The sequence below is a fragment of the Vicugna pacos genome, chromosome 18 (genome assembly GCF_048564905.1).
Source record: "Vicugna pacos chromosome 18, VicPac4, whole genome shotgun sequence".
Lineage (NCBI taxonomy): Eukaryota > Metazoa > Chordata > Mammalia > Artiodactyla > Camelidae > Vicugna > Vicugna pacos.
In genome coordinates, this window is record NC_133004.1 from 42,329,379 (window position 1) to 42,353,055 (window position 23,677).

The 23,677-nt window shown below is 47.2% G+C and overlaps 1 protein-coding gene across 7 annotated transcripts in view; it reads right to left on the reverse strand.

Annotated features, from left to right (window-relative positions):
• The window catches only part of TRRAP (transformation/transcription domain associated protein), a 96,847-nt gene that overhangs the window by 47,125 nt on the left and 26,045 nt on the right, over positions 1-23,677 (reverse strand). For 6 of the 7 annotated variants that reach the window (XM_072943316.1, XM_072943315.1, XM_072943313.1 and 3 more), the window contains 13 exons: positions 23,282-23,447; positions 21,158-21,414; positions 18,997-19,197; positions 17,535-17,686; positions 14,795-14,994; positions 13,249-13,466; positions 12,949-13,146; positions 12,085-12,345; positions 11,415-11,576; positions 8,927-9,023; positions 7,366-7,487; positions 6,891-7,061; positions 3,687-3,755 (listed from right to left, as the gene is read on the reverse strand). In XM_072943316.1, coding sequence (XP_072799417.1) covers positions 3,687-3,755; positions 6,891-7,061; positions 7,366-7,487; positions 8,927-9,023; positions 11,415-11,576; positions 12,085-12,345; positions 12,949-13,146; positions 13,249-13,466; positions 14,795-14,994; positions 17,535-17,686; positions 18,997-19,197; positions 21,158-21,414; positions 23,282-23,447 — 2,274 coding nt within the window. The remainder of the gene's footprint in view (positions 1-3,686; positions 3,756-6,890; positions 7,062-7,365; positions 7,488-8,926; positions 9,024-11,414; positions 11,577-12,084; positions 12,346-12,948; positions 13,147-13,248; positions 13,467-14,794; positions 14,995-17,534; positions 17,687-18,996; positions 19,198-21,157; positions 21,415-23,281; positions 23,448-23,677) is intronic. The other variant, XM_072943312.1, reaches the window with a different exon arrangement.

Genomic DNA, 23,677 nt, shown 5'->3' on the forward strand with positions numbered 1-23,677 from the left:
TGCTTTACGGAATCATATGAAAATATGTGAAATGCCAAGAATTTTGCACTTTCAATGTGCTAACAGCTCAGCGGTCAATCACTCTTGAGTGTCACCCCAACTTTCCTTTCCCAGTTTCAGTTTCCAGTTTTGTGTCTGACACTCAGGCCACAGGGAGAGAAGGCTCCCTGGGTACCACCCTGGGTGGCAGTAACAGGACAGCCATTACTCTAAGGGAACACAGTAAAACGGGGATGATGAACTCCAGTCATGTGGGACCACATCCCAGCGGCAACTGAGACGCTGCTCAAAATGCCTCTTTAAGCCAAAAGGCAAAACAGTGAGATGGCTGCAAAGTGAGAAAAACCAGCTCAGTGTTGCCCCATGCCACCTCTGGAGTTCTCATCTACAGTGTTTCCAAGTTTCCAGACACAGTAAGTTCTATCCTGAAATTAGAATAACGTTCTAATAATGGTACTTTCACGTTAAGGGTTTTCATTTTCAAAGCACTGTCATGAAACTGCTTCTGGCCTGCACGCCACCACCGAAAGGCAGGAATGACAGAGATTATCATCCCCATTTTACGGAAGAAGGAAAACTCAGAGCTGGGCTGTCCAAAGTCATGGTGTCGTGACCACATCAGTGTGGTGGGCGTGAACGACACCCCGGGGCCTGGGCGCGGGGAGGGCAGGGAGGCCTGCGCTTTGAGGGAGCTGGCCAGTTAGCAGTGTGAAAGGAAGCAGGACTCCTCCCAGTTTCTCGCAGGGACAATGTATTCCTCGTGGCGTTTCCTCTCAAGAGGCTGTTAGATGCGTGAGCTCATACAAACATAATGAGAGCAAAATCCAACTGAATCTTAAATGTTGAGAGATTGCAATTCTAGCAGGTAGAAAACCAAAGAACTTAGAATCTTGCTTAAAAACATCCTAATAGAAAACATGCGTGGCCCCCGGACAGTTCACAGCAATGGTACTGGTACGACTCTGCCACAGACAGACAGTACGGCTCACTGCACTCAAAGGCACGACACACTCCGTCCAGCACAGAACCACAAGCCACAGCAGAACCAAGTACGACAACAGCCCCTCCTGCGCCTCCGCTGAGATTCTCACCTCTACCCCTTCCACGGCAGGCTGAACCAAAACAGAAATGACAGCATGAAAAAAGGCAACGAAAGGTAAAAAGAAAAGAAAAGAAAAGAAAAAATAAACTGTTCTTCACATTGCAAGTCATAAACTGACTTTTAATAGGTTGTTCTCACCTCAAACTGACAGAATGGAGACAAGGAACATCTCCCGCACTCTGAAATGCTTTCCTGAGGATGGGGAGGAAAATCATCTTTTTTCTATTTATGTTATTTACACAGAACTTCCCACATACTCATACATAGTAAGGGTTACTGGGGTAAACAAGACAATAAAGACACAATTATCAGAAAGCACACATTAATTAACAACGCTCAGCAGCAAAAAACACACCTTCCACCCTTCAGATGTCAAAACAGCCCCTCTGATGATGTCACATGGGGTACATTCTTCCCTGAATCAAATTTATAGTAATAGGAGTTTTGGAATTCTGGTCTAGGGGGAGAAACTGTAATACCCTGACGTATGCAAATACATTTTAGAAACTTGTTTTGTTCAGAGTGAGTAATTCAGTATTTTATGTGAAGTGCTAAGACATTTTAAAAAATCTTCTTTCCCAGCTAAAGTTGGAAGAGGGCTTAATCCCCATCAGTTCATCAATTAGGCATGTTTGGGGCTCACACACCCAGAAGAACCCACAAGCCATGACACCAGCCACCAGACAGATACCTGGGTTATCCTGTGAGGGGAAGCTCTGCGTGTGCGTGTGTGCGTGTGTGGTGGCATAAAAGGTGGTCATGAGTTCTCCCCTGTAAGCTCAATGACAAACAGGTAAACCTTCCCAAAGGTGGTAACAACGTAAGCTCTGATCATCAGGGGCATCGACGTTCTAGAGAGCTTTTATTTACTTTCATTCAACTTTTAACATGTCCCCTGTTACGGTTTTTCAATTGGGCAATGTTATTTGGGGATCCAGCCAAATAAAAAGAAACTGCTTTTCAAGACCTGTTTCTAATCCTGTGGAGCATCTGTGAAAAATGATCAGCGCTTAAGAGCAGAAAGGTGGCTTGGCCCTGGGCTGAGGCCAAGAAGCCGTGGCCACACGGCCTTGGACCCCCAAACACCATGGCTCCTGAGTTCATACCTGCGGCCTCTCTCATGCAGCCAGACGTCCCCAGGCTGCTCAGGGCACACACTCACACACTGATCAACATGCTTCAGCAGGGGCCCAAGGACTCCCCAGTACCCGCGGCCCACCCCCATGTGACTGCACCCCCAGCCCAAATTAGTTGCTGTAAAACTTACGGGATCTTTTTGAACAAATGGAAGTTATTCATCTACCCTCCAGGTTTTTTAATGTTTATTCTAGAACAAAGCTATCTGCTTCAGAGAATTAACAGCTAATTGTAAAAACAAATACAAAATTTACAGCAAAAATACCCAGTGGATGAGAGATAGGGAGGAAAAGCAGAGGCACCTGTACCTACTCCCAAGAGCTTAGACTGTTAAAATACACTCTGCTCTCCCCCATGAAGATTTCCTGATTTTCTCCCTAAATATATATGTAAGAGGTCATGGATTGTTTAACGTTCCTAAAAAAAGTTTAAAATCTTGGTTTAGTTTGCTTAGTTGGCTGTTTAGAAGCAGGAGGAACAAGACTTACGTAAACAAAACACCTTGACACAGAATGGTTAAAACAAAGCATAATAAAGCCAAAATAAATAAATATAATCCAAGTTGTGATGAAACAGAGCATCCAACAAGCAGGCAAAGGAGGACAGAAAGCCACGTTAGGTACGCCTCTGCAGAGCTCTAGGAATCCCCCATCGGGGTACCGCTGCACAGTTTCACTGGGCGTAACAGGAACTTATGGCAAACACAATCCCACTGAGAGGACAATCATCAACTTAAAAAATATTTTAAAAGAATATTAACATGTACAAATAAGATTAGATTCAAAACAGCAAGAACCATTCCTTTTGAAGAGACGAAGTCTTTAGTGACCAACACTGGATACTTAAGAAGATTTAACTAAAGTGGTTTTCCCTCAAAACCGTGAAAAAAAAAAAAGTGTTTTGAAGAGCTGGCTGTTTGACTTCTGGCCAGCAACTGGGGCGGGGGATCCAGATCCAGAGCACACACACGACCAATTACGTGGTGCTTCACTACACTTTCCTCCATGCTTCTTTAAGTCCCCAAACCTCTACTCGGCTTATGAGGCGATGATGACGGAAAGCAATGGAAAAGAGCAGTGAGGGCTGCATCCCTGTGCGAACAGGAGCTGCCAAGAGTCTAGAAAGCACACTTCATTCACTTTAAAGAAAAACTAATAAAATTGAAATACTAACATTTCCAGCTTCCCAGAACTCTCATCAACAAAAACATTATATTAAAGTGAACAATAGGAAGATTTTAAAGAAACATGAAAAGGAATATGTTCAACAATTAAGAAAAATAAAAGCAAAAAGTAACGTTAACAAAATATGTGTAACAATTTACACGGACTATGTCACATACGACTAGATTTCCGACCGGTATTTAAACTAAAAGCCCCGCCCGACATGAGCGCTGGCAGCAGCAGGGCAGGCGGGCTGCCCTCCCAGAGACAAACAAGTCACTCACGTTTCCGTCGCTCCTCTGGCCCCCTTTGTGGGTGAGGACCACCACTTCCATCCACTTGCGCAGATGTTGCTGTTGAGAAAAGACATTCTTAGACATTTTTTTCTTGACGGAGCACCTCGATTCCAAAATGCTGCCCTTAGGTGAAAACTCATATGTAATCATTCATTTCCGCTCTATTTATTGTGAGGATGGTAGTGTTTCTATTAATTGAAATAGCACTGCCATCAAACTAGTGATGAGAATAATCGGTATCTGTGTATGTTTTATAAACAGAAAAGCTGAATTTTCCCCAATACAGCAGAAAAGTCCTGAAACCTGGCCACTCCAATACAGGGGCTTTTCCTAACGCTGCTTCGTCACAGCTATTCCCTGAGTGCTGTCCTGAGCTGGCACCACGCTCGGTGTCACGGCGGAGAAGTGAACAAGCCGACATCGCCCCCGTCCTCGGGGCGCTCAGGCTCCAGCGGGGAAAACAAGGGGACACAGGTGCCTCCTGTGGGGAAGGACATCTATGCTAAGGATGGGGAAGAGTAACAGGATCTGGCTTTAGAGGAGGAGTGAGGAGGTCAGGGAGGGCCCTGCTGAGGCCGATGGGCCAGAAGCACCAGGGCAGAGTGCTCCAGGCAGAGAAAAGGAGGGACACCAGAAAGGTGGCCACTGCGGCTGAGGACTGGGGCGCCCAAGGGCACCCCGGGAGTTGAGCTGCCGAGATGAGCAAGGCTCCTGCGGCGCAGACAGGTGGCAATGCCCTTCTGTGCAGAATGGGGGCAGACGTCCTGTGAGAAGAACACGGTGCAGCAGGCACACAGGAGAGACCCTGAGCCCAGAGCAGCTTGCGCCTGAGCCAGGCACGGGGCAGCCAGGCTCCCGCCCAGGGTGTCCAGCAAATCCTGGTGACAAGCACTCGGAGCCTAAGCTAAAACCACAACAGGGGCACCCAAATAACAGAACTACCTTCATCATCCTCCACTGTCTGAGCCTGCCCTTCAAAATGCTGCCCCGCGGGAAGTTAACAAGCTACTTTAAAAAGGACTCCATGGTCAAACAGGCTGAGGGACAGATGGTTTAAACACATCCAGAAACCTTTCTCTGAGCCTTCAGTGTCTACAGACCCTGTAAGACTTCAAGACAGGAACAGTTAGTTAATGAACTGTCTTTCACAGAAACCCTACATCTTGCAGAGCCAGTGTTCCAAGGAACACACTATGAGGAACTAAGACAATACACATTTCTTCAAAGAGGCTAAATACATTAAGCTAACCATGTTTTGCCAGTAAAATTCCTCAAAAGATACCACCAGAATGGATATTCACAAAACCTCTATCTTATGGGAATAGCTTTTATACCAAAGATACGAGAGTAACAAACTTAAAGGTGCAGGTAACAGCCAGCTGCTTTCAGAGTTCCCAGAAGGAGAACAGGAACGCTAACTGGTCTATAAAACTCACTTGTAGCTCAGTAAGGAGATATCCCAAACAACTAGCCCCATGTGAGAGTTCAAGATCCAATGTCAAGCAGTTGACTTGTTAAGAAAGGACAATCCTCAGGGTTGCTTTTATGCACACCCACCCTACACAGTAAGATGTCCTATCTCTTAAAATTATGCTGAAGACTTGGGCTGTTCATCCAAAAGCGTATCATATGAGGGAAAGCAAAGGCTCAGTGACTGAGCACAGTTCTGAAGAATGAGTCAGAAAGGACAAACCCGGCAGAGCCAGCGGCAGGCATGGGGAATGCCGGGAAGACCACCGCCACAGATGCAAAAGCACTACTGGACATTGATGTGTCCCAACAGGACTCAGGTGAGAAGGCTGAACACACGGCAGCTTCAGTCATTCCCTACCCAAGTCCAGCAACACCCTCTGCTATCAGAGGAGTGAAACCACTCACAATATGGCTATAATGCCAGAGAAGGGGGAGGAAAAAAAAATACCCTGAACAAATCAGAAACACAAAACACAGGTACTTTATTTTAGGGAAAAAGACTCTTGGCCTTAGCCAGAAACTATATACTGAGGCAGTTCTGTTCACATTGTCCAAAAAAAATTTGGGTAACACTGTTGAATGAATTCCCAGCTCACAGCAGATCTAAAGGGTTAGAGAGGAGTAGAGAAACACACACAAAAAAAACCCCACAAAAAGACAGAGAAAGTTGCTTCAGGCAGGCATGCAAAGGCAGCAAGAAATGACAGCCAACAAAAGGAAAAAGACTATAGGAGTAAAAGGAGACGCACAGGTGTCATGCAGGAAAGTACTGATAAGAGATAAGATACAGCATGCGTCTGATGTGCTCCGATTAGGAAGTGATGTAACTTCATTTACTTTAACCATGCTTATGCATCTTCGTATGCATGTAAACTGTTGGCATGTATGTGTATTACACACGGAAGCTTAAAGGGAAATAGCCCTTCAATTAGGAATATTCACTTATGTATATATATTGTTTCTCATCCACACTCTACTGTTAGAGTATCACTTAAAAAGATTTAGGACCAGTCATAATACTACTGGGTTCATTTTTTGGGTGTCTGTGGTACGAAGAAACCAGCGTGTGAGGCAAAAAGCTGCATAAAAAACACATATTTGCAGAAACTGTAAGTTAGTAAATTACCAATGCTTATTTACAGAATATAAAATAAACAGCTGAAACCCTCCATCTATGTACACTTCAAGTTTAACACTGTCAAACTGATCTTTTATTATTCCCTTGGTAATTGTAAAAGAACAAAGGGCTGCTGAAGCCCTTACAACTTTTTCACTGTAGCACTGTCTATAACAGCCAAAGACTGGGAACAATCTAGGTGCTCGTCAGTGAGGAACGGCTCAGTAAATTACAGCAGGACCACACACTGAAGAATTATGTAGCCAGAAAACAGAATGAAGAAGCACTTTACAGACTGATGTGAAATGATGGGAGGGTAAGTGGAAGAAGTAAGAAGCAGGTGTCTCTGCCACTTCCCTCTGCGGGAACCGAAAGAGCAGACATACATCCCACTACTAATGTAAGATGCCCCCAGAAGGACCCCTGGGAGTCTCAACTCTGGACGTGTCCTGGGAGAGGACGGGGATGGAGGGGTTAGTAATTCTCATGACATCTCCTTTTACACCTTCTGAGTTTTAAACTGTGTAAACGTGTTACTCATTTTAAAACATAATTTAACTTTTCAGCTTCATCACAGAATACGTCACACACATCCGGCTCACCATCATCTGATCACAGAACTTGTCGTTGAAGGAGTTCGGGAAGAGCCTGGTCACCGAGGTCAGGCGGTGCACGACATTCAGCGTCAAGCTACGGTAGTCCCCCAGCATCATCAGCAGGGGCCGCATGTGCGTGTGGATCTGATCTACTTCTATGGTAGCGCCTTCTAAAAACTGTTCACAAAGGAAACAGATCACAGAAGACGCTTCATAACAGAACAGAACTCCTTTTTAACGTTAGCAGCAAGTTTTTGCCTTCCTTGGGAAAACAGAATATTAACCATATAGTACAGAAGTTTATGATGAAATGAGGAAGACTAGTCACTACTGTTTAATTTTTAGAGGGCTCCGTCAATGAAACAGGTAGAGACGCTGTTACAATCCAGGGTACACTGACCACAGGCAGACTTCCAGACAGATGGACAAGGTAAACAGGAAGAACTCAAGGCGGGACTCACACCCACCCGTCCCAGCTCACCTTTCTCATACAGGCTTCTCCGGCCTCCTGAAGCTCACTGTTGGTTGAATTAAGGGCTTTGAAGAGAGCAGCAATGATCTTCTCTCTGGACTGAGGGAGATAATTGCAGGCAGCAAGCGCATCTTTAGGGAGAGAAATCAATACATTTTTGTTATTAACCTGAAAGACACAGGAACAACTTCCCTGTCTAAAGTCTCTTACCAACCAACACACACGAGTCGCTGCACTTCTTTCCTAGGATCTGGCCTCAAGAAAGACAAAAGATACACTGTCTTCTACGTAGAGGCTCATAATTTTTACCTACGAATGAATACTATCACCCAAGGCAGCAACAGCCTGCCCGGAAGCCACGATCAACCATACTGACCAGGTGGGACGAAGAGGGGCTCGAGGGGCAGCAGGGTGGAAGGGGGTCCTCATGACCCTCCTGCCCTGGGACGTCCTCACAGGTGAGCGCAGGGCTGACCTGTGAGCAGATGTAGGCGGAGTTAACACAGAAGGCGCAGCCTCAGCCTCTGGGAAGAAGGGAACGCAGCCCGGCGTCCCTCCACTGCCTGCGTCTAATCGGGGGTCTCCTTCCAACTTGGGGGGTTAAAAGCTTTGAAAATGCAAATATTCTTAGGCAAGAGGACACACCTCAGGCCTGTATGTCAAATGTTGGTTCAGGAATAACGTTCTAGCAAGAGCACTGCCCGTGTGGGCTGACAGGAAGGCACGAGGCCCCCGAGGAGAGAAGCCCCACCGGGAGCTGCGGGACATCCCTCCCTCACCCCGGCTCGCTGCGTCTGCACACCCCAGCCCCTCCTCCAGCTTGAGGACTGTGGTCTGCCCCTCAGCTCCTCCACCTCTCATCCAAGGATTCTGGCAATATTTTAAGTGTATAAAAACCAACAAGAGACAAAGTCAACCGAACAACTTGCACTGGTCTTTATTTACCAAACAAGAGGAAATGACTGCTTCTAAGTACGAGGGTGAGCACTGATCTAGTACATTCTCCTAAATAATGTACAATTCCTGTGCTGAACAATGATAACTGACATTCTTAATGAAAACTGAGAGGCAGCAGGATTCTCAAATGCTTCTAAATCATTAAAAAGTCTAAAAAGATCTAAATACTGAGTCAGATGAAAATGGAAAGATGTGAATGGTATGACAACTCTCTTAGAGCAGAATATTGGAGACATACATACTTCAGAGATATACACAGTTCTCGAAAAAGGGCTACAGGGTAAAGACGTTTACTATAGGGTAAAATCTAGTTTATTAGATAATAAAACATAATTTAAATCTCAGCAATCTATATAATTCATTGACGTCCCATTATGTAGTTTGATAAAAACAAAATTTTTTTATTTCACTTTAAAAAGACCATAAAAAGTCAAAAAAGTTATGGACAACAAAAAAAGGCCACCTTCACTTTTTTTCCGCTTAATGGAGGTACTGGGGATTGAACCCAGGACCTCGTGTATGCTAAGCACGCGCTCTACCACTGAGCTGTAACCCCCACCTGCCCCCTTCACTTCTGTACCCAGTAACTTGTCCCAAATTTATATGAACTTACTTAACGCTGCAATTCGTAAAGGTACAAGAGACGGAAGGCTTTTATAACAGGGCAGCTTTGTCAAAGCTGAATCTTCAGCCTCGCACAAATTCAAGAGCTGTGAAAGATAGAACAATTTAATTTAGCCTGCTCTTACTGTGAAGACAGAATCATCTTGCAAATAACAGAACACAGCAATCTGCCACACACATGACACAATTAACAACTGACAAACTATACTCAAAGCCTAAAGCATTTAAGTATCAAAGTGTGACTGAGTTTCCTTATTCTAAAGCAAAACTCAGTCAAGCTCATTAGTGAAATAAATTCTTTGATATTTTCTCACCCGCTCTGATACCATGTTTTTATTTTACTGTTTTTGTTTAATTTTTTTATTTTAACAGATGATCACTTTATCTAAGTGCAAATTCCACGATGGCAGATACAACTCCTCCCTGTTCAGAGCCGCTGCCCAATGCCTTGGGCCAGTGCTCAAGAAACACATGTGCTGGAATTCAAGTGTCTGAGCAGCAACACTTTGTCTTTTTAAAGCCTAGGAAGGAAGGAAAGGCTCCAGAATACCGTCACTCAGACATTCCAGTGGCTCTCCTTCCAGACACTTTACCAGGCCGATACACATTTTTTGTAATCTAGTATCTAAAATATCATATATGGTGTTCTATTACTACTTCCCCCTTCTACTGACATCCTGGAAAAACAGTATAGAATTTTACCCTTTTTTCCCTTAAAGAGTCCTACCTAGTGAAAGACTTAAAACCACAGAAAAGGACATATAGGAAAAGCGCTTCAGGCCGCCCACCCTGTCCCGCTGCCCGGAGGAAACCATGTCACTGCGTGCCCTTCAACAACACTCTCCTCGTGGAGAAACGTGTTTGTGTACACGCACACTGCAGACACGACGTCTAAGTCTAGGGAGGGGGTGAGTGTCGGGTCATTAAACGGACAGCCAGACTTCCAAACGTGGCCACACACCAGAATCACTTGGGAAGTTTTTAGGCGGCAGAAGTCTCGGGTCTAATACCAAATCTACTGACCCTAAATCTCCAGGGAGAAGACTCAAGAGTTTCTATTTCCCCAAAAGATCCTCACATGTTCTGCTGCAGCTGGTGCCCTGACAAACACTTTCAAAACCAGTTTAATTCCCCAAGATTTTACCACTCAACACAACCAGGTTCTGGTCTTAAACTCCACGCGGAGTTTTCCACACAGGTTAGACACATCTGCCTGGACGGCACCCGAGGGCAGCGCCCCCGGCCAGGCCTCATGAGCGACGGCTCTCACACAAAGGATACAACGAGGTACGCGACGTTAAAGCCAGAACACGTCATCAGATGACCTTACGTTCAAGCAAAAACACACGACTTAAAAAAAAAATCAAGAGGTAAATTTTTCATAATAGGAAATTCAGACTTAGTGTGGATAAGGAAGAATCTGCTTCCTTATGACTTCGGCCTCAGTTTACTCTGACAAGGCCTCCGGAAGTATGTCTCATGTCTTGTAAAAATTCCAAATTGGCATGGATCACCAGACCATTATTGATTCTGAGAATTAATGCTTGTAATTTGGCTGTATCTATATTTAGTTTCTACTTATCACTGTCTAGTATCGCCCCACACTGTAATGCTATTGTGACAAATACTTGTGAGGTGCCCCCTGCCACTGCCCGTCATCCTGGGTCAAGGGGCAAGTCAAGTCCACTAAACACAACGAGACCCCAGCAGGGCAGCGCAGTGACCGGGAACCTGGCTCTGAAACAACAGCTGTGGCTCCAGCCTCAGCCCTGTAGCTGCCCTGCTCTGCGACTTCAGGTGTGCAACAAGCCTAGGCCCACTTTCTGCACCTTCAGAGTAAGAACATTCAGTGCGCACACTTCGTGGGGCGCAGCCAGAGCTGCGGAAGGGCCTTCACGTGAAGCCAGTTCTCAGTGCATGGTGTGTGTAAGTGACTGAGAGATTCAATAATCTGCCACTTGCTCTGTGCAGTCTTACTCTGGGCGCCAGCAGATACGAGAGTGACTGAAGTAGGTGGTATGGGACGGAGGGTATAGCCCAGTGGTAGAGGGCATGTCTGGCATGTATGAGGTCCTGGGTTTAATCCCCAGTACCTCCATTAAAAAATAAAATAAATCAACCTAATAACCTCCCCTCAATTAAAAAAATTAATAAAATGAAGTAGACGGTAACAGTCTTATCTCTGGAATATAACTCTAAGGTCCTAAAGTGCAAGGTTCCCTGCGGAGGGCTAACAGAGTTCACAGGACTCAGAAAACACCCACATTTTACTGACATCTCCAGTCACCATGCCTGCCTTCTCCCCAGTCCCAGATGTGACGTATCTGGGCCGAGGGCTGAGCCAGGCTGTGGCTGGTCACCTGGGGTCATGGCCCGGGCCTTCTCTGAATGCTGCCTGGCCAGTCTCCATGCACAAAGACAGCTTACCAGACACAAGTCACCACCATCCACACCACGCCGCACCTCCACCCCCCTACCTCTGTGTAGAACACCTTATGCTCCACCACGTTCAGGTCCATTGTGAAGAGCCGGGGCTGCAGGGTGGTACAGAACGTGTTTCCCTCCATCAGGCCAATCTGAGCATTGGCGGGCTGGTGCCGGAGCAAGTGCTTCTTAGGTGGGACCATGTCCTGGAGGACCTGGGGGAGGCAGGGAGGAAGCACCACTGACCAGCTGCCCCTTCAAAAGCAAACAGCTCTCATTACTATATTCTACACCAATTACCAACTTGAAAACCATAAGTGGGGGTCAAAGGTTATTAGAGATGACCTCTAGTTAGGGCAGGAGGACGTGTTTCACGTGCTGGCACTGGGTCATGGGTGGATACATTGGATACATTTCATTCCTACGGCTGCAGCCACCCGTCTTAAAACCAACCCCAAAGCAAGAACAAGACTAGCAGGTCATGCCCCGCAGACCCAGGACGCCAGCCTTCTACTCTCCCAACACTGACAACTACTGAGGGACGTTAACGCGAGCACACTGCCATTTGCATATCAAGGTCAAAAACACCAAGTGCAATAGCACTTTGTTTACTGGACACAAAATTATAAATTCCATGTCATCAACAACCCAAATTTAAAGGGAAAAAAAAAGTCTCAAAAAGTTTTGCTCAAGTTACCCTAGTGCCAGTGCTGGAAATCTCACCTCTTTGTGGGGTTCCATGATCACTGTGACGCTCTTCCCGGTGACCTGGGCCAGTACCTGCAGTGAATGCATAGCCTGTTTTCTCACGGTGGAGTTTGGAGAAGTGACTTCTCGAACCAGGTCATGGGTCACGTGGTGGAAGGACTTCTCCTGGGCCGCCACGATCTCCTCGGCTCTCTCCTCGTCCTTCAGGGGTGTCGCGCACCTCATCAGAAGCTGCTCCAGGGTGGTCTTGGCCATGGCGACCGCCCCGTTGGAAACCTGTGGGCCGGGGACTCCTTAGCACGTAAGAGGTGATGCTGCCATGGCACCCATGCCTCCTGCACAGCTGTCTGCCACAAACACTGTCACCGCGGGTCCACGCCCCTCCGCTAATTTAACAAGACTGCTTCCCATTGTCGAGGCGGTACTTCAGTAGCTGATCGCCTGCTTGTGGGTAATCTCTGCTTGTCATGCAGGAAAGAAAGCGTGGGTCCAGACCTGACCCTTGTGTCTACCACACAGATGGAAGCACTCCCTGCCATCTTCTGTCTGTCTGTGTCACGTGCTCATGAGGAGCGCAAGGCCTACAGACACTCCTGCAGCACGTGCACCACCCGACCCTCGGCCAGGCTGCGGGGTATTCCCCTTCACGGACGTACGGTGTCACGTACTCTGGCCCGTGGCTGCTCTTCGTCAAGACAGACAGGTATTTAGATACCCAGAGGACGAAAGCCTGAGGACTCTGGTCTGTCCTTTTATTAAAGACACTGTAATGAAATCTAAGCTTCTAGGAGAGCGTATGTGTGGAACTGTCTCAGCTGTTCTCCAGGCAGATCCGCTTCCTGAAGCAGCAGGTCAGGTCTGCGGCCACCTGTCACCTACCTCTCCAGTCAGGTCCATCATGACAAAGAGAAGCGCTTTGAGGAACGTCTGCTGGTTCTGCAGGACCCACGTGAGAGGCAGCCGCTCCATGAGGAACTTAATGGACACTACGCCCCCCAGCTTTGCGTACCAGGCCTGCTCGTAGCAGCAGGCGCACAGGCGCTCCACGATGTAGGAGAAGAGGGGCAGCTGGCAGGCCTGGGGAGACACGCGCCCACCGCGCGGCGTGAGTGTGGGCCGCTCCCACGACGACTGCCTGCCAGCAGACACCCCTAGAACAGACCCTCGGTCCCTCCTTACCCGCTCCTTTGAGCCCAGGATGATACTTGCAACGTCGAATATGACAGCCAGGGCCACCTCCCCAATCTTGCAAAGTTCTTTTTCCTCGTACGCCATACAAATGGCTATGGCGTCAATGAGAACCAGGGGGTCCATTCCTTTTGACCCGTTTTCTTCACTGTGAAACATGGCGGTGCTGGGCTGGCTGCCCACCTGGTAGCACGGGAGCAAGAAGGGACCTGCGAGGACAGGCAAGGGCATGTGAGGAGGTCGGGTTCAGCGACACGGACATTCCTGCCCCTCACACGGACAACCACCTTGTTTTGCCCTTGAGGTTAGGAATTTAGTAAAAGCCCTGGTACTTGAGACCAACTTCTGCTAAACTACAACTACCTGTAAACTAAGCAGCCTGACGTGCACAGAGGCTATTTTTCAGAATGTCTTCCGTGACACATTGTGTTATTTTAAGATTTTCTTAATCGCATTTCAGAGATGGACTAGTTTAAAATGAGAACCACAGTAGTTTAAAATGTGGTGTCCTCTAAAAAGGCGCTGACGAGGTCGGGGGGCACAACATGGGAATGACGACAGGTGATGCTCTGGACGCTCCTGACAGACAAGGGACAATAAAAAGCAACAGCCTCCGGCTACGGTGTCGCACGCACAGAGCAATCCACTGGCGGCGACGAACTCTCGCCCGGCAGGCACCCGGAATGAGGACGTCACCAAGCTTACAGGTCTGCCGGGAACGCTGAGAAACAACCACGTGCTAAACTGTATGGTGCTGGCTGCTAGGGCCAGGAAGAGTTGAAAGCGGCTACTGCTCTGCAGCATTTGGAGAAAGCTGCCTGTCGATCCAGGGGAGGGGCTCTAAGGACATAAGTGTCGCGCAGGCGTGCGAGCCCACTGCACAGCGCTGGTCTGGGAGGAGCTGCAAAACTGAGATTAAGTGCTCAGAACCTTGGACAGCTGTTGGCAGTGCGGTGACATTTTTATCGTCTTTTCCAAAATCACCAGTTGGTGAAGAATTAGAAATAAAAACAGAGACAAAAACATTGGTCCTTCACCAGCCAGGGCCCGAGAAGCCCTGAAGCAGAGGTGAGGAGCTCCCAGGCAGGGGAAGGGCATGGAGGACGGTGCCAGGAGCAGAGGAAGCACAGCCCGGGAGACGGGCGAGCCGGCTGAGGGGCGGCGAGCAGGTGATGGGGCCGGGTGGGGCGGCGGGGTCTGGGGAACCTTGCCACGGAGGGCACCAGCACTGAGTGAGACACAAACTGTCCCCGTCCTACACGCAGAGGGTCCAAAAGTACCCCCGTGTCTCATGAAAACCAAAGGGACGAAATATTAAACCGGGCGTACTTTATAGATGAAACTTGGTAACCGTTTACAAGCTGCTACAGCACCCAGCGCTGAAACACCAACTATCTCTGTCATGGAATAAGCGGAAAACTCCGGAACGTAAGCAAAAAGCAGGTCAGCCAAACTCAGCTTCTCTGAAACACAACGTCCCACCGAACCTCTGACGTGCTCTGAAGAACTCACAGCACCGCGTCCCCTGCCCGCTCACCACATTGCTGGGCCACCGCCACCATCGTGTAGTGGCGAATCAGGCTGGCCACAAAGGGCAGGGCGCTGGGCCGGAGATCCTTGATGACAGCAGACATGAACGCCCCGGTCAGAGCCTGCTCAAACGTCTTCCGAGCTGGCGTGTCTTGCGCTTTGTAGCGGTGCGATATGATGACATTGGGGATGGTCTTTTCTGTAAAGCTGAAAGACAAAAATTAAAGCCATCGTTATGACACCGAAGTCCTGAGCTGATGAGTCCACTACAACTTATTTCTTTTCAACTGGCCCACTTTCCCCTTGTTCAGATGGGCCCTGCTTTGATTTCAGCAACACTTGGAACCAAACATGACAAACTTCATTATGAAAGTTTGTAGTCAATGGTTCAAGAGAACACTCCTAGGAGTTTCTACTAGACATGCACAGCTGGAACCAAACCATGAGGACAAAGACAAACCCGCCTAGGGACTGTCTACAAAGTAATCGGTCTGTATGCTTCAAAATATCCACATCATAAAAGACAGAGGCCAAATAACTACTGTTATTTTTCTATGAATTTATGTATTCCATTGAACCTTTGCTGTTTTTTTTTTTTTTAATGTCTGAAGCGTCTGGAGTGCCCTTGCCCGTTTTATTTGACATGGGTTATTCCTGCCTTCTCTTCCTCTAAGTCAGTCTTGTCAGAGGTGTTTCAATTTCATTCCTCTTTCAAAGAACCAACTTTTGGATTTATTGAACTACTCTTCGTATGTTTTCTTCTTTTGTTCATTTCTTCTGTTCTCCCGTTACACTTTATCTGACTTTTGAAATAAGCATTTAGCTCTTTAACATTTATTCTTTTCTATTATGATTATGATTATTTATGGAGTATAATTCACACGCTATAGAATTCATTTCACTTTTACAGTTCAGTGAGTTTTAGCAGATTTATATAGTTGTGCCACCATTACCACAATCCAATTTTAAACTTGTCATCCCCAGAAGACAATCTCCATCCCCACACCCAGGGAAACCACTGATCTGCTTTCTGTCTCTACAGCTTCGTCCTTCCTAGAATTTCACATAAATGGAATCATACAACATGCAGCCCTGGGTCTGGCTTCTTTCCCTTAGCCTGGTGCTGGAGGTGATCGGTTTATGCTGGAACATGTGTCAGTGGCTCAGTCCTTGCTACTCCTGAGATTTCACTGTATCCACACACACAATTTGCTTATCTGCTTACCAGATGACAGACATCTGGATTGTTTCCAGTCTACAGTGATTTTCAAGGCTACAAGTTTCTCTCTAAATATAGCCTTAGCTGCACCCAAAGTACATGTGTCAACCTATCATCATTTTGTTTGCTCTTCATTCCTGCTCCTGTTTCAGATCTTCCGCTGGGGAACTTTCATTCCACCTGAATGAGGATCTGCTGGGGGGAGATTTCTCTTTTATTTGAAAACATTTCTATTTCACCCTCATTTGTGAGTTATATTCACTGGATATATGATTCTAGGCTGGCAGCTGTCTTCTTCCAGACTGGAGACTTTCCACTGTCCAGTGGCTTTCACAGCTGCCAAGCTATCATTCATTCGAGGGTAATCTATCTTTTTTGTTCTGTTAGCTTTCAAGATTTTCTCCTTATTTCTGATATGTAGTTGTTTCACTTGATGCGTGCATGTGTGGATTTCTTTTTTCATCCTGCTTTAAAGTCACCAATCATTCTGCATCTGTGCACTGGTGTTTTTTTTATCTTCAGTCCTGGGAAATTCCCAGCCACGGTGTCAAGTACTATCTGCCTCCTTTTCTCTCCTCTCCCTGTGGGACTTCAAACAAACTGTTCTGCTTCACACTGTTCTTCACACTCGTTCTCTCTCTTTCGAATTTTTCATCTTTTTCTCTCTCTGTACACATTTTGGATAATTTCTTTTGACTCATCTCTTAGCTAAAGATTCTCTTTGTGCCTTTTTTCCTTTCATCTGCTTGGGCAAGGTTTGTAATTTCTTGGAGGACTTTCAAGTTTGTCTTTCATTTATTTTAAACATAGCAAAAGCTCAGTTATAACCTGAGGTGATCCTCATACCCGAAGTCTGTGCAGGTCTATTTCTGCTTTCTGTTGGTTCTGGGGCTCATACTCATGTTGCCTGACTTTCCTGAGTACCTGGCTATCTTTGACTGCTCTCTCTCCAAAGCCCTTTTAACAACTGACCACCTACTATATAGCTGGCATTATCTTCGATGCTGTGAGAAATGTGAAGATACAGAGGAAAAACCTCTTCCCTGAAACATAACACAGAAAGATGATATACACATATTATCAGAAAAGGTCATTACATAAAGGTCACACAGCCTTAAAGAATAAGAGCAAAATACAAACACTGCAAGACAGAGACTCAGGGAATGAAAGGCTCACTGTGGACGGAAAAGCCCAAGATCCCTGAACAGCTATCATGTGGCCAGCACTGTGGATGTGACCATGAACCAAAGGGAAAAAAGGACGTGACCTTGATTCCCGAAGCTCACACTCTAACGGAAGACGCAATGACAGAGGGAGATCACGACTGAGCAACCCTAACTCTCGAGCACCCGAGTTCTCTCCATCTTCTCTAAAAGCCAAGAGAAGCACTGCTGGGCAAATAATAGGCCATTTTCCTGACTTAAAGGAACATGCTGATAACATTAAGAAAGCTGGGAGGTCCTCTCCATCCCGAATTTCCTGCAGCAAGACACTGTGCGCGCTGGCACAGAGGGAGGGTACGACGTACTTGGGGTGCGCCAGGAGCTGGTAGAGCGCGTGCTTGTTGTCCTCGAGGCTCATCATGGCCACCAGGAAGCACCTGATCACCTCCCATGCCTGCCGCCGGTAATAGGGCTCAGTGTTGGCGCTCTTCAGGCAGTCTAGGGCTGTTTCGATGGCCTACAGCAAAGAAACACGAACACTGGAGTTTGTCCTGAACTCACATGATTTTGAAAAGCTTTTGCTGAAAGCACATGCAGCGCCCTGAAGACCGGACGCACACTTCCTCTGGGCGAGAGCACGGTGGGCCTGCAGACAGGCGGGCCTGCGGACAGAGGGGCCTGCAGACAGGTGGATGGGTACTCACAAGGAAACCTCCCCAGATGGCGATGAAATGTTACAACATAAGAACTGCACGGTTCAAACTGAATGTCACATGGAATCAGCTGATTTCATGCTTAAATAGCCAACAGGAGACTCCAGAAATTCAGTGCACTGAGAAGGTCTCCTGTGGTAAATCTGCTGGATTAACCTAGATGTGAGGCATCTCAATTCAAAACTAAAAGATGGCTTTTCTAAGCTTCTACTAAATTCTCTCCTTAAAAGATAAGAGAGTTTACATCATTTTTTCAGAAACCCTACACAGTTACATACACGTTGTATCCTATTCACTGGGCTGACCAGGAAGGCAGGGGAGGAACAATCACAAAAAAATCATCTGAAGCCTTTAACAGCTAAGATGCTAATGTTAAAGACAATCACATGCCTATAAATCAAAGACCTAATCCGCGCTGATGATTACAGATGTATCCCGGCCCCGTGTGAGGAAGCGGAGGGCTGACAGGGACAGAGGCCCTGCCCCCAGACCCGGCCAGGAGGCACAGCACAGGTGACAAGGACTCCTCACGTCGTCGCCCCCAGCCTGCGAGTCTGAGCTCCCCTGCGGCCTCTGATCTGCCCAGGACTGAGCAGTAAGTCACGGAGGGGTACTTTGAGGAGTCAATGTAACCTACAAGCCAACTACCTGCCCCCCAGAGAACAGGACGGTGAAGTACACCAAAGGCGGGGCTTTGTGGTGTAAACCCACTGGTGCTCGGAGAGACCCCAGCGGGCTAAGGAACCGTGTCTGGACAGAGAACAGAAGAGCTGGTAGTGGGGAGTGATGGGGATGAGACAGGATCAGGATTAACTTGGTTCTAAATGACACTTGACGTACAGCCCTTGGGCATCAGACTAAGTGCGGGGCGGGGGGGCATCAGGGAAGAGGTTCAAGGGCGCAAAGTCCCCAGGGCAACGCTGCCCACTGGCTCCTGGCCTGATGAGAACCCCTTGCCGAACTAGCTGGGCCCCGATAAACCTTGCTGTTCCTTGAGTTAGAAATTCCCTCCCCAAAAGCACATTTTATTTCCATGTTTTCAAAGAGAAATTAAAGGTCTTAAAATGAAACTGAACAACATCTTTAAGAAACTCCCAGAGACTCCCAAATTTACCTTCTCCATTGGGAGCTGGAGAGATGCTTTACAGTCCGAAAACTCCACTGTGATACTGGGGCCTTGAACTTCAGTCACGACATAGTGCAGCTTCTGGGATTCCTTCAACATCTTCCTGTTGCTGCCACCAAATTTACCAAGGACACGATAGGCCACGTGAGAAATGCTGTCAGCAGGATTGCGTAACGTGCGCCATAAAGCCTAAAAATCAACATGCTTTCATTAAAACCTTCCGAGGCAACGCACTCCCAGGGTTCACAAATCACAACTCAAAATTCATGAAAGACTCTACGGTGAAAACTCTTCTGTCCTCCAAACACACAGCTCCCTTCTCGGGGAACCAATGTTACTAGTCTTGTGTATCTTTCCAGAGAAACTGTATGCCTTTACAGAAAACGCATGTGTAAGTGATTTTTAACACTCCTGGAATGCAAATGGTAGCGTATCATCAATAGTGCAGAGCTCAAAGGCAAGAAAACTAAACAACGTATTATTGTTTGGGCAAATATACAAAATGGGATGGAGGAGAGGAGAGGAAAACGCAAAATGCTGGTAAAGTTTTTGACATTGGATAGGATGGTGCATTCTCAGGTTTTTACTTCTATTCTTAGGCTTTGTAATGTTCGAACATGATATGTAAACTATCTTGTACATTTCAAACCTGACATTAGACAGGATGGCAAAGTTGGAGAACAGGGAGCATAAACAGACCTGCCTCAGAGGAAAACAGAGTTACTGTGAACCTGCACTCACGGTGTAAGAAGCAGAAGCACTCAACTATTCCAAAAACTCCTGTCAGTTTTTCCACATTTTTTTCATTTGAACTGTCATAGCCCTGAAAATTACCATAGCTCACTATTTAAATCTATTTTCTTATATCACCTTCTATTACAATGCCAGGTATTAGCGTCTAGCGACAGGCAACGTAAAATCTTGGAACTTTCTTTAAAGCAAAATTCCAGCTTCTTTTATGTTCCTATAGGTCCAAAGAAGCTTCCCCCCTTCCTGACTGTTGAGAGATGTAGCCCAAGACTGGTCACCTCCTCGCCCTCCACCTGGCCCACCCAAAGCTCATGATCCTCAGGAGAGGGGGCTTCTGCTTACCTCGCCAGGAGGGGCAGCCCATCTCCCTGTGCTCGCGGGGTTTCACTGGTGGATGGTACTGTGCCACTTGTCCAGAAGGCAGGGTTACTGTGCCCCCAGAATCAAGCCGCAGCCCCGACTGTGTCTCCCCCTTGGGCTGTCTGCCCCACAGAGCGGCCAGGGGCCCGAGAACCTGCCACGTGACGCTCGCCCAGGCTCGTGTCGGGCCCATGGTCTGCCTTTCAGAGCCAGCAGTACTGCTCAGGCCCAAGAGCCACACACACCTCCAAATGACTGGTCTTGGACTTGGAGCTCCAACCCAAGCCCTAGGCCATCTTCTCCCACCCAGATGGAGCCCAAGAGCTAAGTTTAAGGACTGTAAGGTAAGGCCAGTCTGCAGTCTCCAATCCACTGTCCAGAGACTCCCGGACTTTAGGAGTTACTGAGTGCCCGTCACAGAAAGCTGCCATTTGGATCCCCCCCCCGGGGCCAAATACTCTATACTGAAGGGGCAGCCTGAACCTCTAACAATTACCAACCACGTTACAGATCAGTGACATCAACAAAACATGAAGGAAACACCTGATATATGACAATGAACTTTCACGGCCAGAAAATACAAAATGGTTTCAAAACCACCTCCTTTCTTATCTGCTGTTTCCCTTGGGGGGGCCACACAGCTAGCCTGTGTTGAGGCGTTTGCATCTCTGTACTGGGCAACCCAAGATCTCTCCCAGATGAAGAAGGGCTCTCCCTGGAAGCAACAGCAGCCACTGAACTCCTGCTTTCACAAGCCATCGACCTCACAAGAACGTGGCACCACAGCACCCTCTGAAAAGGGCAGCCTAACAAGTAGTCACACGATACCTGCAGTATTTCTTCATATCTTTCATAAGTCAGAAGGCTCACAAAGCAAGTTGAAAGCTACACCAGTTCATCTTGCAGGAAGCCCACCACTGGGCAGGGAGAGCTCAACACTGGCTGTCACTTCTGAAACTGACAGCCTGAAATCCTCATGACAACTCACATGCGGGAGCCCCCGGCGCCCTCTGCTGGCAGTCCGAGGACGCAGACTTACCTGCATGAGCTCTGCGCGCACGGGCTGGATGTGGTCGTAGAGGAAGTCGGGCTGCAGGTTGTCCACACACAGCTCCAGAGTCCTGAGGCCTTGGCTGACCAACGTCTGGGACCCATTGAGAGCCGACACCAAGGGGTCCATTAACATGGGCAGGTAGGGCAGGAGAGAGCTGAGCCGCACGGGCACGGTGAGGCACAGCTCCACGAAGAGGTCCTTCATGTGCTGCTTGTGCAGGCCGCTCTGCAGCATGTTCAGCCCTGCACACAGCGGTGGGGGCTGTCAGAGGGCGCAGCCTCCCAGACACATGCAAAGTTACAGGGCGTACAGCACAGTACAGGCTAGGATGGTACAGAGTAACTGGTCCACCTTTTTAGGTGAGTGTCAACCCGATGACAGAACGCTTTCTATGCCTCACAATTACTATATTTACTAAATCTATTCTGTAAATGTACCCATGACCCCTTCTGCCTGTCACATTCATAGTGACAACAGCAGGATGCACGTAATTAGTATACATTATAACTGAAATTGTAATTTCTAGTAATGACTTAACGTTGATTAAATTAAGGACTGATCAGTGTTATACATCAACGCTTGGAAAAACGTGTTATTCTATTGACAAGCCCAGGCTAAAGACAAAGACTCCAAGACGACACGTTCATGTCAAGTTTGCGATTTACCACCTACATGTTTTTCAGGCTTCCCATAAACCACAGTTGATGTCTATGCTCTAAAATAAACACTTTTTAAAATCCACTTTTGTTTTCTATTAATGGAGAGGAGCTTCCCTCTCATAAAGTCAATCTCCCTATTCTTCCCAAGGGTGACTGAGTATTTACTGAGCTCCTTCCTAAGTGAGACATGTCTGACCGAACCTCAGAGATGAGCTGGAAGGAGAAAAGTTAACAGTGGCCCCCCGAACAACGTGCGTCCCAGGCAGTTCAGGCTGAAGAGAGAGGAGCTGCCCGGGAAGGCGTCAGAGTAGCAGCACAGATTCAGCACAGGACGAGGCAGGGCTAAGCTCCCAGGAGGGGACCCACATGAACAAAACCAGCTGGGAGAAACAAGGCTGGGGGAGTGCAGGGAGGGGAACCAGACTGGTCGGAGCAGAGGGAAAGACGGGAGGTGGGGCCAAATGCACACAACAGAGCTGGACTGCGGGCCGCCTTAAGCACCTGGCCTGGGGGACTCGGGCCGCATCACAGTCAACATGGTCAGGTATTTCCCAGCTGCCTCCTGGGCAAACTATGTTGTAAATGGCTTCTTCTTAAAGGATTTATAAAGAAAATACAACAGATTGAACTCCTTACTGAGAGTTCACCTTTACAAAAAAATTCCTGGGACGGTGTTTCTAATCTGCCCACACCTGTAATCTTTCACTGGACTCAAGATCCCCTTGAGCTACACACCTTGAAAGCATCCTAATTACACAGGAATGAAAGCATTCTAGAGGGGAGGGTATAGCTCAGGGGTGGAGTGCCTGCTTAACATGCAGGAGGTCCTGGGTTCAATCCTGAGTCCCTCCATTAAAAATAAATAAATAAACCTAATTTCCTACCCTATAAAAATTAAACTTAAATAATAATAATTACATTTTAACAGGGAGGGTATAGCTCAGTGGTAGAGTGTGTGCTTAGCATGCACAAAGTCCTGGGATCAAACCCCAGTACCTCTATGAAAATAAATAAATAACAACATATTTCTATATATTTTATATAAAGCTTATATTAGCTTTATAACTTGCTTTTTCCCTTCTTGTTCTGCTTTTCTTTCAATCTAGAGATCCCTGATCTTATTAAACCACTAGAAACCACTTTCTAGATTTGCTTATCAAATGCTACAAAGTTCTAACTGGCGTAACTAAAACCTTCTAGCTCCCATTCAACTCTGAGAAGGAAGAAGAACCCATTCCTTTAAAGATCCACTGCCTTTAAAGAGAGCGGAACACAGGGACAGCCACACACACACACACACACACACACACACACATACTGCAAGGGATATACATGTACATCCTCTCACAATGACCCTTCACCAGGTGCAGAGGATGAACCCCAGCAACCAAGGGCAGCCAGACCCATGCACACGCACCAGACTAACAGGTCACCAAATCACAGCTCTGACCTTGCAGGAGGTTTGGTAGGAGAGGCAAAAATTCCTGATACAGGAGATCATGGCTACCTCCCCCGATGGAGCGGAACAGGGCCCGAAGCAGCAGGAAGTAGTTATAGGGCTCTTTGGCAGTCTGGGCCAGCTCCATTGAGCTGTTCACAATCTTGTGCAGGTGAGGCTGCAGGATGGAGAAAAGGCAGGTTAACAGGCTCTAACTGAGCGGGTTCGCTGTGAAAAAAAAAAAAAACAAACCAGGAATGGAAGGTAATTTTGATGAACTTATTCTAAAGGGAACAACAAAAGAACTTTCCAACCTGTATTTGACTCAAATTAATTTATCTTAAAATATATGTTGGTTTCCACCACCAGTCTGGCTGTGAAAGAAGCATTTAATAGGCTCCTATCTCA